This window comes from Phalacrocorax carbo, chromosome 8, assembly GCF_963921805.1.
Source record: "Phalacrocorax carbo chromosome 8, bPhaCar2.1, whole genome shotgun sequence".
NCBI classification, from domain to species: Eukaryota; Metazoa; Chordata; class Aves; order Suliformes; family Phalacrocoracidae; genus Phalacrocorax; species Phalacrocorax carbo.
The window spans coordinates 8,061,122-8,077,548 of record NC_087520.1 but is presented as its reverse complement, the minus strand read 5'-3'; the positions used below and the strand labels follow the sequence as shown (position 1 = coordinate 8,077,548).

At 44.8% G+C, this 16,427-nt stretch overlaps 1 protein-coding gene across 2 annotated transcripts in view; it reads right to left on the bottom strand.

Moving 5' to 3' along the window:
- Window positions 1-16,427, bottom strand: part of GRIA1 (glutamate ionotropic receptor AMPA type subunit 1) — a 139,412-nt gene that overhangs the window by 66,474 nt on the left and 56,511 nt on the right. For both annotated transcript variants that reach the window (XM_064458513.1, XM_064458512.1), the window contains exons 3-5: window positions 7,533-7,772; window positions 5,962-6,146; window positions 433-486 (exon numbers count right to left, since the gene is read on the bottom strand). In XM_064458513.1, coding sequence (XP_064314583.1) covers window positions 433-486; window positions 5,962-6,146; window positions 7,533-7,772 — 479 coding nt within the window. The remainder of the gene's footprint in view (window positions 1-432; window positions 487-5,961; window positions 6,147-7,532; window positions 7,773-16,427) is intronic.

The following is a 16,427-nucleotide window of genomic DNA, read 5'->3' as shown; positions in this document are numbered from 1 at the left end:
GGGGACACACACTGAAGTGGAGTTAAAACTAGTTAGAAAATGCAAGTTGTTACCAACAGTCAACATCTTCTTGGTGGCCTGACTGAAACAAGCTGGGAGGGCAATACCGGGATCCCAGGTGCCCATGGCATGCAAAGAACATCATTATCACAACAAGCATTAATTGACAGTTGGCTTAACTGGCTTTGAAAAGATGCAGCTTGAATCTGGAGGCAAAAAAAAAAAAAAATATCCAGCAACCCTGGGTATACCCTGGAGATAATCTTCCTGGCTCAAGACAGAAAACACCACAAGGAGAACACCATAAATGACTTTGGTATTTCTTCTACCCAAAAGGTGGATTAGAAAAAAGACTTCCAGCTCAGTAACTATAAATATAGTGCTTTACAAAATAAGAGATACTAAAAAAGAATGCCAAGGAGGGTAACTCACCAAATTTGCCAGAATATAGTGGTACCCGTTCCCATTTTTTTCAAGCTTGATGATCTGCAAGATGAAAACCAAAGACATTTAGCAGAGACCAGCTGAGGAGGTAGAACTTCATTTATCTACCCTTCCTCCCCATTTTTCCCCGATGAGACTGTTTGGTTGAAGACAGGAAGACATAGCAAAAGAAAAGTTCATAATCTTATAGAGGAAGGACAGAGCTTTCACACATGATATTTGAGTAGCATGTCTGAAATGAGTCAGGACAAGGTGCCCAAGCAGATTCCACAGGCAGGGAGAATAAACTACCTGAACCAGCCTGTTTCCTATGGACTCATAGATAAAACCACAGTGCGTTTTATAAAAAAAGTTTAAACAAGAACTGTGTTTCAGACATTAAAAGAACAAAGCAGGGAGCTGGGGTCAATTTGTCCTGTGAATGCAGCTGGAACACTGTGCGAGACTAGAGAGCTATTCTGGACATCCTCCCATTTAGAGTCCCTGCTGCAGATACCTACCTGGGTGAGATGTCAGGAGGTTTACAGTATAGGGCAATATTTCTCCTTTAGTGCATTGGGGTACTTAAAGATATATCTCCAGAACAAAGCTGCCTGGGCAAGTCATTCAACAGAGGATTCCCCATGCACGTTCATAGAGATTATTTGTATCTTCATACTCATGGTGTCCCAATATATGCACTTTGCCACTTACTCCTTTCTCCCTGATGCCTGTAGAGTTAGGTTTTTATTCTCTTTATTCTCTTGCTTGTGGATCTATATGTTAGCTGGACCTATATGGATCTATATGTTAGCTGGAAATTTTCCCTTGTCTAAAAAGAAAGGCACCATCTGTTGCAGGGTTGCCTGTGATTATGGGGGACAGGGTGATTGATCAGATGTTCCCTGGCTGTCTTTTTCTTCCTTCTTTTAAAAAAATACAGAAAGAATACAGCTGAAAATCACATTATTCTTGCTGACTCTGCGTTTCCACCCATGCTAGTTTTGGCTGGGACAGAGTTAATTTTCTTCCTAGTAGCTAGCATGGGGCTATGTTTTGGATTTGTGCTAAAAACAGCATAGATAATGTGGAGATGTTTTAGTTGTTGCTAAGTAGTGCTTACACCACTCAAGGACTTTTTCAGCTCCCCATGCTTTGCCAGCTGCACAAGAAGCCGGGAGGGGGCACAGCCAGGACAGCTGACCCCGACTGACCCAAGGGATGTCCCACACCATATGACATCGTGCTCAATATATAAACTGGGGGAAGAAGGAGGAAGGGGAGGATGTTTGGAGTGATGGTGTTTGTCTTCCCAAGTAATTGTTGTATGTGTGATGGAGCCCTGCTTTCCTGGAGATGGCTGAACACCTGCCTCCAAGGGGAAGCAGTGAATTAATTCCTTGTTTTGCTTTGCTTGTGCACGGCTTTTGCTTTACCTGTCAAACTGTCTTTATCTCAACCCAGGAGTTTCCTCACTGTTACTGTTCTGATTTTCTCCCCCATCCCACTGTGGGGGACTGAGTGTGTGGTTGTGTGGTGCTTAATTGCTGGCTGGGGTTAAACCACAGCACCACCAAAATTCTTCTCCACTGATTTCCAGCAGCACTGTTAAATTCTTATCAGGTGACTAGAGCCAGATACCATCTGCATTTGACCTAATCCACACACAGAAAGAAGACAGTGAAAAAAAGGCCCAAACTAGGATGCCCCCAGAACCTGTAAAAACACAACAATTGCCAGTTTCTAAGAGAACTGTGCTATTTCCATAAGGTTGCTTTGCTGGCAGCACTACTTCTTATTTCCATTGTTGTATGAATTGACTCTGAATTACTGCCTGCATTGCCAATGCTCAGGCAAAATCCGCACGAATGGTAGTGAGACCAGAAACATCCTCACAGCCAGAATGATAATAAAATGATTGTTGTGTTGGATTCGACCAGAGGTCGGTCTACCCAGGACTCCTCTCTGATACGAGTCTGGTATCAGGTGTTTGAGAAGCATCAGATGAGGGCACATACAGACTGATCCTCCCCATGGGACAGCACTCCCAGATTATCATGGGCAGCCATTTAGGGATTTCCAAATGGATTATAAATGAGCTGACACTTGCTCTGTGCAACTGGTTCATCTGCCTTAGCCTTTCTCTGATAAAGTGCTCTTGCATGCACATTAAAACTCATCTGGTTCCCAGCACTAACGGGGCAGCAATTAACTCCAATGCAGACTTCATTTAGTAGCAGTTTCTTACACAACTAATGTCAGCTCCACTGCCCTGTGGTTCTCCCCACAGGATCCCTCAGCATGGCTTCTGCTGAGCAGCCTGAGCAGCTCTTTTTTTTTCAGAAAATAACTCTGTATACCTAAGGCTGTAAAGATATATACTCTTCTTATGGGTAGTTTTCTGAGTATCTTCCACAGCCAGATCTGTGAAGCAAAACCAGACCAAACTTGTCCCCTTCCACTCGTCAACTGAGACTGACCTTTGCAGTAAGTCCCAGACCCTGTGGGAGGAAGGACCATCTCCAGGGCACTGGGATGTCTAAGAATTATGATCCAATTCCCCATTTCTCCAGTGTCAACAATAGCTGACGTTGGCTCCTTCTGCCCAAACTCCCCCTTTGTTATTTTATTAAGTGTCAAGAGTCGATGAACCGGAGAAGGCTGCCATCCAGCTTTCCCTGAGCTGTTAATCTTGCAGCCCATCCACCTGAATTATGAGGCTTGCTTCCTGTGTTTTACACAGTTATTTGTGATCTTAATTTATTTTAGAATGCTTGCTCAGTCCTAATGTGTCCAGACGGCGGTAGCAAGCTGAGGTTATAATAGCATTTATCACTTAGCCTGAACGTGGTGAGAGGCTGTGCTAGGCTGCATGCTGATAGCTCACTTGGGCCACCTAGGTTTCATTACCCACTTCTTAATGGGCCAGTTTGACATCTATTAGAGAGAAATCCTCTCAGAGTGAAACAGTGGCAAAGGAGAAATTCCAGTTATTCATTTTAATGAGAGACAAGGAAGAAACAATTTTGATGGAATACAACCCACCGCTTACTTATCCCGTTAAGGCTACACAGCACGGCCCCGTGGATATCCTGCCCTGAACCAAGGCCTGGCTCATAAACGACAGTTACTTCAGCAAAGATAAATCATGCCCTTGAGACATGACACAGAGAAATCTCCAGGAAAGAAATCAGGTCATTTTCCCATATATCACTAACACATGGAGCACTGGCTCCTCTACAGCTAATGTCTCCAGAACACAAGAAGTGCCTTGCTGGGGTCAGGGGTGGTTATTTGTGTTATGTGTACAGGAAGAAGAAATTAAAAGTGGCTGCAGGCACCAGGGTGTATGTATGAGGGAGTGATGCTAAACAGCCCTCCCCAGCCCTTCTGTTCACCAGGGAGCACAAATCCACAGCCACGGAAAGACAGAGGCAGGCTTGTCAGTGAAGAAGATAAATGCATGAAAATGTCCCTGAGAGGCTGAGGCAGCTCTTTGAACACCTCAGACATGGAAAGAGACAGGGCAAACAGAGCAGTGGCATCCACGCAGAGGTTGCTGGTGTGGTGAGCTGAGAGACTGGCTGCCAGCCTGAGCTTAAGTCCCAGATGAATTTCACATGATAATGAGTTGAACACTATCTTTGACCCCCTCCAGTTATCTGCATGTTGTGAAAGACCTGGCATCCACTGCTTACACTGGGATAACTACCTCTGCTCTTCAAAATCCCTGTGGACTCAGAACAAGGAGTCAAATGAGGATAAAAATGGACTACACTGGTTTAAAAAAGTTACAGCCCTATCCCTAACAGGAGTGTTACCTCCTAGGTACAGACATCCATTGGAATTGTTCTGTTCTTAGTGGATGTTTTTTACAGCATTGCAAAACAAATACAATCACAAGACCTGGGTTGTTTTTTTTATTGTTCTTGCAGATAGCTTTAGTTATATCTAACTTTAACTCTTGCTCCAGTTACGTGAAGAAGTTTGAATGAAAGGTTCATTTACCTGTTCCTATTAGAAAAAACAGATATTTGACTACAGAACTTAACTTTCTGTTAGGCAAACCAGGCTTAAAAAATCAACATCTTTAACCCTAGAAATCTGATGTGCCCTACAGAAAAGCTTGCAGAAAAGGCAAATTCACTGTCTAGGTCCTGTCAAAATTTTTGTTCAACTGCAGCTACTCTGTGGTCAGGGAGAAGACTTCACCCTCCAGAATAATCTGGTCTCTCCTTCATGAACATGATCTTTACTTTGAGGTTAAAACCTGCAACCTGCTTCTTTATCATATATAATGGAGTAGCACGCAGAGACATCCAACAAGGATGGATTGTGCTCGTCACTGAGCCGTGCAGCTGGTGAAATGGCAGTCCTTGTCCCAGACAGTGAGCAGCTGAAGTGTGAGACAGGAGATGACAGGTAGCTTAAACAAAGCGACGTGTGAAGCACGAGGTAAGAGTGAGCTGGTTATGAGAAGTACGATAGTGGGAGTCACAGCGCACCGGCTGTGTGGCACTGTGGGGCCCTTTCTAAGCCACATGGGATAGGAGACCCAGCTGTTGGGGAAGTGTTGGCTTTAGGTGTGATGGGGAAAGATGTTAAAGTTGGAGTTGAAGTGGGGACACAAATATGGACTGAGACCTGTCCATGGGCTTGCATAGATCTCCTGCCCACAGAAATCCATTTTCAGGAGTTAGGAAACGCATTAAGGGAGTCACAGAGGAGAGAGGATGGGGAAAATTTGGGTCTGCACTCCTGGACAACCTATCTAGGATTAAGGATCAGTAAGGCAGGGAACACAACGTAGCTGCTGAGTCTTCTGTTGCATCTGCCTTGTGACCATAAGCTGACATAACAGCCAGGAGATGGCTGGGAATGAACCAGTCTCTTTTGCTGCAAGGCACAGCAGGAGCTGGAAACATCTGATCCTGTTACATCTGGAAGCCCTGGGAGGATGCTGAGCTCCAGCCTGATCTGGAGGTAGTGCTACTGAGGACACTACAGATGTACCATAAAGCTTCTCCAGCTCTGTCCTGCTGACAGTGGTTATGAGAATTTGGTGCAGCGCACGGAGGCTGGAGGACCAGAAGTCTGGCAGTGCCAATTCACACCTCCACCCTAACTCACAGGAGGTGGGAAAACAGGAGAAAAACTCAGCAGAATAAGGAAGTGCCATGTCTTGTGCATGTTGCTTGGAAGAGTTAGCACAAAGCAAACTTGTTGGGGAATAAGAGGGTATAAAGGACTCAGCAGAGGAGTCAAACAAGTAGGGAACCTGGAGTAGCAGAGCTCACTCAGCATGAATACATAGGAGCTCCTAGTATTATATGGCTTTTCAGTTTCCACAATAACACAATGGAGAAATACCTGCAAGCTCTGCAGCCTGCTGCAATACACACACACACACACCACGTCCCATGACAGCTACAGTGAGACATGGATCAGACAAGAATGGGGAGGAGAACTTCTCCAGGAGAAACAACCCTTCCCATTCTGCATGCAAGACCCCTTCCAGAAGACCCGCACCAACACAACCTTGCTAAGGATGATGTTCAGCCGCTCAGATTCACAGTCCACCACAACCAGCCTTTCCTTCTTCTTCCCCAGCTCTTGAAAGAGCATGCGGTAGCCCTCTTCTGTTGTTGTCAGGATGTTGACAGCTGTCACCTGCCAGTTCTTCTCAGCTGCAGTGTCCAGCACTTTCTGTAGGACTGACAACCCTGCGATGGGAAGAGATGGGGAAGAGGACAGTAGGGGGAGAACCAGGTTTTAGTTGTGCAATGGCATCTTTCCATCCTTCTGACAGCCTGCATAGCTGCCTCAAGCCGGGCTGGATACAGCATCGCAAGAGCACAGCAGAACTACAGAGAGCAACTAATAGTCTAGCATCTTACCCAAACACAGCTGGGCTAGAATTAATGACTCCTGCTTTTTCTGTACAAGCAGAAGAAAATAGGATGATTCCAGGACTAGTTTTCCTTTGTAATTGGCAGATCAGTCTCATTGATCAGGCCCTGCTGTGGGATTCAGATAAGATCTCTAATCCCTGTCCTCTTGTCTGTCACTACCCAAATCACTTGATTTCTTTGGGCAATAGTTCCCTTCTCATCTTTGATCTGTTTAGGGTTAGGGACACCCTCAGCAGTCACGATACACAATCGTATTCAGTGTCCCTGTCTCTTTTGGCAGCATCTCATCAGAAAACTTCATTATTTTTAAAAGGATGTTGCCTAAATTACATGCACAGCCTTCCAGAGGAGATACACATAGTCAGCACTGCTCTGGAGTCCTGCTAGACAACCTGCCTACTGCAGTCTTTTTGGGATATTCAGAGTGCCCATGCCTCATGACAACAGAAAGCAGGGTGGGATGCTTTTACACCTTCTCCTTGTCTCTTAAGGTCATCCTGTCCCTACAAGGACTAATGATAACTTCCAGGACAGAGCTGTGAATCACCCTTGCCTCAGCGCTTTCCCCCACAAGTCCATTTTGCTCTCAACCTCCAAGCCTGGAGCTTTAAAGGCATCTGAGAGCTGGGGAAACTGAATCACAGAGCAATGAGCTCACTAGCCCTGTTTATGGTTTAGAAAGTTAGTTAATATCTTTGAAGAACCCAACAGAATCTTTTGTTATTTTACAGAGACAACTAACACTCACTAACACAGGGAACTTGTAGTTTTCCAGGCTACCTGCCAGATACACACACATGTTTCACAAATGGATGTGGGCTCAGGTGAGACCTGAGCAGCTCTTGGTTCACATTTATAAATGTGGGACTCGGTGGCCTTGAGTTCAATGGACCTATTAATTATGGGACCTATTCAATATAAACTATTTTCCCATTTGAAAATTGAACTGCTCACACAATAAATATTTCCCTCAGGTTTCTGGGGTTCAAAACTGACCCTATGAACACAGACATACTGGGTCAGGCTAATCCTTCATCTAGATTAGTGCCCGAACGGGGAAGGCATAGGGTGACCCTTCCTTTAGCCACCCTCTCAGCCTCCAGCAACCCACAGTAAGAAGACTTCTTGAGGCAAAGACTCCACCTAGACCACTATATTTAATTGCCTGGTAACATTTCCCATGTATTTGTGACTTACCCCGGTCAGCATCATAAATGTACACAAACTTCTGCCAGCTGTAGTGCTCGATGACACTAATGAGGGCATCCTGGAGCTCTGGGCGAAGCTGGAGAACAAACTGGTTGGACGTTTCGACCGGGAAGCTTGGCGTTATGAAGCAGACATGAAGAGCCCCGCAGAAAGATGTGAGCATGTTAACAGTCCTCCTCTCGTAAAATCCAAAGATGGCGTAGACGCCCTTGGAGAACTGTGAGCAGACTGGAGGAGCAGAGAGAAAGGTCGTGAGGGCAGAAGGACAGGAGGTTTCTCAGGGAAGTCACCAAAATAAACCTTTTCCCCGAGATAAGCTGTAGGCTCTCTGGACTTGATCACTTCCCTCAAGGCCTGTGAGCTGGTGAACACAGTCTGTGAAGAACAGTGCTTGTGGCCATGGGGTGCTCTGCCCTTGATCGCCACAGACCTGCTTTACCTTTGATAGGCAGAAGGGACAGAGCAGAGTGAATTCCGTATCTGCAGGGCTCTCCTGAAGATTTTGCTGCTTCTGGGATAAAATGTGTTATCTGAATGAGGGAACCCCTCAGCAGAAAAGCACAGTGGCTCACTGAGCCCTACCTCCTTGGGATGGCAGCTCTCTGGTCCCTGGAGCTGTTTTACTATGGGGGAGAAAGTCTTCAGCCAGAGCTTGCTACTGCAGCCCCAGATGCATTCAAGGAGCAGAAGGAAAGCATTTGCATCACAGCACAACCCTTTGCAGCCAATGACTCCAGGAGAAAACCATGGGTTTGACCTCAGAAGCTGAGACCATGCTCAGCAAAAGTTAACCTAGGTTCAGTACACTCATAGCACAGCTACAGGGAGGTTTGTCCCCAGGCATGAGTTGCTGGCACTGAGGTCAGAGCCTCTGACACCAGGGGTGTGTTAGTACTTAGGGACACCTGTGTGGTAATTCCTGTTTTCCTCAGAAAGCCATGGTGGGGAAGGCTGTGGGCCCAGTGAGGTAGTGGTGGTAGCCTCGGAGGTCTCTGTGACTAAGATCTGAGGGTGCATGCTGGGTTCTCCAGCAGATATTTTTGTCTGATCCCAGCAGCTGGTGCTGTGCTGCACAGGGAGGGCTCTCTTGGGTTGGAGCCCTTCTCTGGAGAACACTTAATGAGATTGTGGGAGCTGCTGGAAAAATGCCTTAGGATCTCAGCGAGGCAGAGAGAGTTCACACTTTGGGTTGTAAAACTTAGCCTCTAAGACAGTCAGGCTCGTTTAATATCACCCCTGTTTATGGCACATCCCAAGTTATCAATAAATCTCCAAGACGGAGGTGGTGGCAGTGACAGCATTTTCCCCGTGTCAGAACTCCTGGCACTAGTATCTCCTCCCGTTGTCACTCCGACTTTGAAGACCTTTGGCTGTGACATTTATCCTGACTCAACACTTCACACATCATTCGCTGGCACCCCGCCTTCCCCCCGACAGAGTGAAGGGTGAGAATTTGGATGTGACATTTTGGGGTCCCCTGGCAAGCGCTCTGCGCTGCTCGCTGCTTGGGAATCCCGTGACCTGGTTTCTGCTGGTAGCCACCAGCACCAAACCTTCTGCATGTGTGGCTGGAGTCAGGCTCCTAAACATGAGCTTGCTTCATCCTTAGCTGGGCTCCATCCAAGATCTGTCCCTCCAGTGGGCACCAGAAGTCATCCCCGGCTGGCTTAAAGCCAGCCTGGGTAAGATTACTGTGTTCCTCACTCCTCTACTGCCAGCATCAAATATCCAGAGGGAAGAGCAAGAAATCCTGCTTCCCACTGTGCAAAGCGAGTCCTCATTCCCATCTCACCACCAAAACGAAGGAGCTGGATTTTTGAAACAGCACAGTGTTGAGAGCTGAGAACTGAATCTCATGACACTGGTAAGAATTTTGCCTTCCTCTTGGAGTTGAGCCGAGGTTTAGGTCACCCCAGGCAAAGAGTTTGTCCCCAGGGTCACCCATTCTTTTTTTTCGCCACTCAGCATCTGTGATCTTACATACCTCAGGACCCTCCTCCCCCAAGGGAATTCATATTTCTGTGGGGCAGGGACTCCTCATGAAGCCCAAACCCTCTTCTCTTTATTTTCACAGCAGTGTCTCTCTCTGCAATCAGCAATTGTGTCTGTATCAGCTGGAGTCACTGCCCTCATCATGAGACTGACACGTTCAGGAAGAAAAGTAGCAGACACAGATAGAAATAGTCTGAACATCATTTCCATGTGACTGGATCAGTGGGTCTAATGAACAGTGCGATATACCATATGTGAGAGATCAGAACATGATCTTTGGAGACCCAGGCTTCAGATTCACTGAATGATTAAAGTGACATTCTTAGGGCAGCTGAACAATCCAGCACAATTAAAATTCCAGACAATAAAATCAGCTGACTTGTTTTGTTTTGTTTTAGGCAAGCCATGGCTTCATTGAATTTTATTTTCTATTTGAAATGAATCTATTATTTTTTAGTTTTTTTTTTTAACTCTGTGGCTCAGTCACGCTCAGGCAGCCCTCCTACACTGTTCTGAGACACTCATCAATCCCAGCGTTTGAAACAGATTGCACCAAAGATGACTGGGAGAACTAACAGTCTTTATCATTAGTAAGTTTGGAAAGAACCCTAGCTCGCTTTGTACTTTCAGACTAAGAGGGGCCATGGTCAAGGCAGATAATTTGGAAAAACATAAGAGATTTGCTGAAGGTTATCACCCACAGAACAACAAAGAAAATGTTGTGTCAATTAAGCTGGAAAAACAAAAAGAGTAAGAACTGCAGCCACCTTTCTGGGATTGAACTTGGCATAATGTAAAAACAGGGGCCGCAAAATTATTTAAATCTCAGGACTATTTTAAATTACACATGTTCCAAATGAATTTACCCAGCAAAACTAAAAAGAAGTCACTTGCCATTTATTTAATACACTAAGAGATAGCTGGAATTTCTTTATATTTGCTCTAATTGTTTTATTAAGCAAATTTGTTAACAATTGTGTTCTTATTGGATTGCTCTACAACTTTCTAATAACATACTATTAAGAATTGTGCATCTTAACTAGAGGAAGCAAATATTTTAAATTCACTTTGTTTTTCCAGTGGGGAGGAAGCTTATAATTTCCTCAGCAGTCACTAGCCTCTCACTGATGCTTTTCTAAAAAGACTAAGAAACATAAAAGGGATAAAGATCATGCTGGAATGGAAGGTCCAAGAAGTCGAGCTCTTCTGGTCAATTGGCTGGTGATAGCATCACACTTTGCAAGCCCCGTGCCAACTACATGTTAAGACCTAGATGGCCACAGACTGGCTTTTCTTACAGAAGAGAGTTGCAGTCAATCTGGTAATTAGCTGTAGCAGATGAATTTGGACAGTTCAGCCTCTGAAGCTCATTCCTGCAGGCCAGAAACTGGGTGAAAAGCAACAGCATAAATGCCTGCATACCCAAGGATGTGAGCATAAGAAAAGAGTGTTCACTTGGATGTAAATGCAGACATTTGTGATAGATTGCATGTGCTATTCTTGGCCTCTGGGCTGCACAAAGGGAAAGAAAGAGAACATCTTTTCTGGGCTGTAACTACGCTATTATCTTACAATGCATTTGTAATTAATTACAGAAAAGTTTTCCTCTAAACAAACCCTCAGAAAATATAATTCATAATGATTGATAACCGCGACATCTACTACCATATTCACCCCAATCAGTCTTGTATAACTGATCTGGTTGAGGCTTCTGGCTGGGACATTCCCAGTGTGTGCTGCACGGAGCACCATGGACATCCCATATCCCACAGGATCTCTTGCTGAAGCTCCCTAGTGCCATTCCATGAATAAAATTAGATAGAAGCAAAGGTGTTAACTTGATAGTCACCTGGTTACCCTGGAAAGACAATCCAGCAACAACCATCTGCTCTTTGGACACAACTCACAGCGCCTGTTGCAGCCAGGTGAGGCTGCTCAGACTCTTAGCTTCTCAGACTGTTCTAAAAACCCTTCTAACCTACAGTAAAAATCAAAATAGCTTTGTAAGGTAGTTAAAAAGTGACTGATGTGGTACATCAAGCAGAAGGAGGCCTCCCCTCTCCCTCCGTGGAAAGGTAGGCATTGTGGAGCTGGTATGTCCTTGAATTCAGATGAGGAAAAAACCATGTGTGCTTCACTGATGCTTGAAATCCCCAGACTCTAGGTCGGCAATTTATCTCAAGTTTCTCTTTTCATGTGGAAATATTCATAGAATCATAGAATCGTAGAATGGTTTAGATAGGAAGGGAACTTTAGAAGCCATCTAGTCCAACCCCCCTGCAGTGAGCAGGGACATCTTCAACTAGATCAGGTTGCTCAGAGCCCCGTCCAACCTGACCTTGAATGTCTTTAGGGGTGGGGTCCCCACAACCTCTCTGGGCAACCCATTCCAGCACTTCACCACCCTCATTGTAAAAAATATTTTCCTTATATCCAGTCTAAATCTACCCTCCTTTAGTTTAAAACCATCACCCCTTGTCCTGTCACAACAGGCCTTGCTAAATAGGTCGCCCCATCCTTCCTATGGTCCGCCTTTAAGTACTGAAAGGCCACAATAAGGTCTCCCCGCAGCCTTCTCTTCTCTGGGCTGCTCCAGGCATATTCAGGGTAAAGCATTTAAATTGGAGAGAAGAAACACTGACTTTATTGAAAGCACATACAGGAAAGGACACCTACTCGGCAGCTAAAGAGAGGCAGCTCTGGCCACCTTTGCAAATGCTTCCAAGAAAAAGAAAAATACATGCCCACAAGATGAAATTGCACATTTTCTCTGCCGAAGAGGAAAGCAAAAGAGACGTTTCGCATCTAGAAAAATTCCTGGAAGACTTTTTTTGGCTAAAGCTCCCAATCAGACACAGAGAGAGTAGATGCATAAGAGTGATTTCTGCATTCAGGAAGGCCAGAGATATTTTGGAACTGGAGGTTTGATCTGATCCATGTGAAAGGCAGAAGTCAGATATAGCAGATTTCTCATTTGGATTTTGGTAAAAGCAGAAGGGAAACCAAAAAGTTTCTCTTAGAAATGGTCACCACAAAGAGGAGCTGAAACAGCCTTGGCATTTGAGGGAAAAGGAAGGGTAAATGGGTTGCACAGAAGGATGGGAATGAGGATTTGGTCTCCAGGAGTGAAAATGGTGCAATTCTGCTGAGAATCTGTGAACAAGACTGCAAAAAGGGAAATGCTCCCCACAGACACAGCTGGAAGAGAAGCCTGGTAGGAGATCCTGGCAACTGCTCGTCTGCTTTCCTTTTGAAGCGGAATTTTCACCATTTCACTGAGTTTAAGACTAGAAGGGGACATTAGATCATTTCTACTGACTTTTTGTATCTCATGGACCGTTAAGTTTCACCCAGCTACCCCCGGAGGGAGCCAATAATATGTTTTAGTTGACTCTCGGGAGACTCAACTGCTTCGTGCCTCTGCCAGAGAACAGAAGTAACAGAACAGTGCTAATACCCAAAGCCACAAGAGCAGTAAAAAACCTGATTAAACGAAATATCCCCAGATGTTCCCCACAAACCACTCATGTTCTCTGTTGCAGCAGGAGGCAAAAAACACAGATGGTCCCTGCCAGATCTTAGAGCCCTTCACAACCCTGGAGGAATATCATATCTGAGGAGCACCTAGGAGGGAAGACACTGCACCCTCTCCAGGAAAGCCATTCCTACAATGCTGAGCTGCAGATGTGAGGATTTTGAGCAAACTGCTCTTCATAGCTCAGGCAGGCAGGGAAAGAAAAGGACAATTTGGAAATGTAGACTTCAAGATAAGAAGAAATCTTTGAAACCACCCAATCCAGCACACACAGCACTTACTCCAGAAACCAGCTTAACAAATGCCTTTTAAAAATTGCAAGATGAGTGTGGCCAGACTTTGAGAGTAATAAAATAGTCAGCTCAGTCTGCTGTCCTCTGTAAGCTATTAAAGACTAGCTCTGCAATGCCTGCAGCCCCAATATCAGTGTGGCACGTCCTTCATCTGCCCAGACTTCCTGGGACACAGAACCAAAACCCGTATTTGCAGCAAAACGTACTCATTGACAACAGTGGTGTCAAGGAGCAGTTCCCACATGCTTTTTTTTGCTCACTTGGAGTATATGTGTGCCCATGTGGGAAAGAGGAGGGGGATGTGCACGTGTAATTTATTTTTAGCGTGCCCTGTCTGGAGGCGACCCTCACACAGCGATGGGGAACCTGACATCAGGTTGGCGAAGCCGGTGGAATTTTGATGAAAGAACGCTAGTGTCTGCTTCAATTAGGATCAGCTCAGCTTTCCTCCCAAATGTTTGTCCTCACAGTTCTCCAGTGTGGCGTAGGTGCCAGAGCGCATCTCTTCAGCACATCCCAACGACAGCATGTTCCCACAGATTTTTCTAGCAGGGGAAAGCCAAACAGATTCTACACTCCCCCATTGCTCACGCATGTATTTAGCTGACAGCAGATATGTCCCATATATTTGATCAACTGCAAATCAGGCTGATGTGATATCACAAGAAATATATGTTTCTCTTTCAAATACATAAAAGACTCCGAAGCGTGCTCCCTTCCATCATTACTGTGCACTGCTTCTCTGATCATCTTAGAAGCTGGAAAGTAGTGTTGATCTACTTTCCTTACCTCATATTGAAATAAAAATCTACGACTGAGAGCTGCTTATAACTATTTATGCTGATAGCTTCAATTTTTTTTTTAGTTAAGTGCACCTGTCTGACAATGAGTCTTAGTTTGCCTGACTGACAAATGATATGTTTCTCCTCATATCAAACTGGATTTGGGATACCTCTTTCTCATATGCTGTTGTGTTTAAGGAAACACAAATAGCACGGTGCTTTTGTCAACAAAATTTAAAAACAAGGACTCTCAGTTGTTTAAGTGCACTTCTGAATTATAATCCAGGTGGTGGAAGATATGGCCATGGGAAGTTGGCTTTAACCTCTCTGTCAAAGGGACCAGTTGAAAATCATACTCTTCTGCTTGTGTACTTCACATCCTGAACCTCTTTTTCCTTTTCTACTAGTGTTTCTAAATGTAGTTCTTATCCAGTATACAAAACTGAAGAGAAAATTCAAATATCAAAGGTCCTAACAGGATCACTGAGCTTGTTGAAAAAAGGAAAGAGGAAAAACAAGATGTTTGACAAAACTTTCCTTGTTTGCCTAGCTCGTTCTTAAACATATTGTTACTTTTGGGATTGCTAATATTTTGTTGAATCATATACAATTAAGAATTAAATATATTTAAGGGTTTTGAGTCAACACCCAAACTATTTCTGAGTAATGGTGGCACTTTTAAGATGAATTAGGTGCAAATCCCCTACATGAAACACACTGAGATCACGAGCAGCTTTTAACCAGTCCCGGACCCAGAGGAGATGTGGGCATGTATCTGCTGAAACCTGGGAGTTGTGGGGTCACAGCCTTCGATGTCCCCTTTAAAAAAAAAGTCAGTTGACAGCTGTAGTTTCTGGATAGCCTTCGAATGATGGCTAACCCATGGAAAGAGAACAGAGACACCGCTGGAGAGGACGTGATGCCCATTTCAAGCAGCATTCAGACTTTGCAAAAGCCCATTGCTTCTGTGGTTAGAATTAGGTTATTATTCTACTAGAGGAAGGCTGGCTAATGAGTGTCCTGTGGCTAACAGATGGGATTATGTGTAAAGGTCCAGGTTTAGTGCCATCTCTGTTTCAGGTTTGTTATCTAATCATGACTTGGGTCTCTGTTTGTGAGGTGGAGGAAGATGACTGCCTTTTTCTGAGCTCCATCTGGTCCAGCCCCTCAGGTCAGAGACTGTCTCCTGCTCCATGATCATACAGACCTAAAATAAGACCATACTCTGAACTTGAAGCAATGATGCCATGCTCTCAAACTGTGTAAGATTCTTGCTGTCTGCTGTCTTCATCTCTCCAGTGTCCCATACCAGAGCCACAGCTTTTCTACAGAACTCCCTGATTTCATAAAATTTTTAAAACAGAAAAGACATAAAGAAGGGTTTTGGCGCCTGGAAACAATTCTGCATTTTTCAGCTCTAATAGAGGATCTGACCTTTTCACCTTGTCTCATTTTTAAAATGGGAGTGTTTTAAAAAATATTCTCTTTTCCTACATGCCAGTCTGGCTCATTTCTGGGGTACAGCTAGCTGTCAAACCTCGTCAAGCAAACCCAGCTGGGGTAGGGTCTTCTGAGATCCTTTCATGGCACATCATGTCAGTAAAAATAATCATATTTAGTTAATGAAAAGTACATCTCCTGCTCCTAGAGGCCAGGGATGGCCCACCTGTGGCTTTTGAGACTTTCATGGCTTTTGAGCAGTTTGACATTGACACACGTGCCTGAACTATCACGCCGGCAGCAAGCCTGCGCTGGCAGCAGGGCTGCTGGGCAATCCAGCTGTACGCTGTGTCCAGAAAGAAACAAGCAGAAGACGCTGGTCATGCTGAGTTGCCTTGGAGCAGCAGAAGCTCCACAAAACCAGCTACTATCTCCTGCCTACAACCTTCATCTCCAGTTGCCCAGTAGACAGGACCTAGAAGGACAGGGTGATGCCTCATAAGGCCCCAAGCCCCAGACGGATGTTACTATGGGCCGCATGGGCTTCGGAAGATCAGCTATCCCTGCTCTCACCTAACCTCCCACAATGAAATAGAAAACCAAAAATTTGTCCTCATTGAACTGTCCATGTCTGAAGCAGAGTCATAAATATTAAAGCAAGATTACTACAGATGAAAAAGTGACAGTGATATTATAAAAGGAGGCAAGGGATGAGGGTTGAATCAATTTTGCTTTTGTTGCTTTATTAGATGGCCTTTTGTATTATATTGGTCCTTCTGCAGGTAGTGTTATACCAGGAAAACTAACTACCGTATCACGGTGTAGCTTTCTGCTGGGGAGC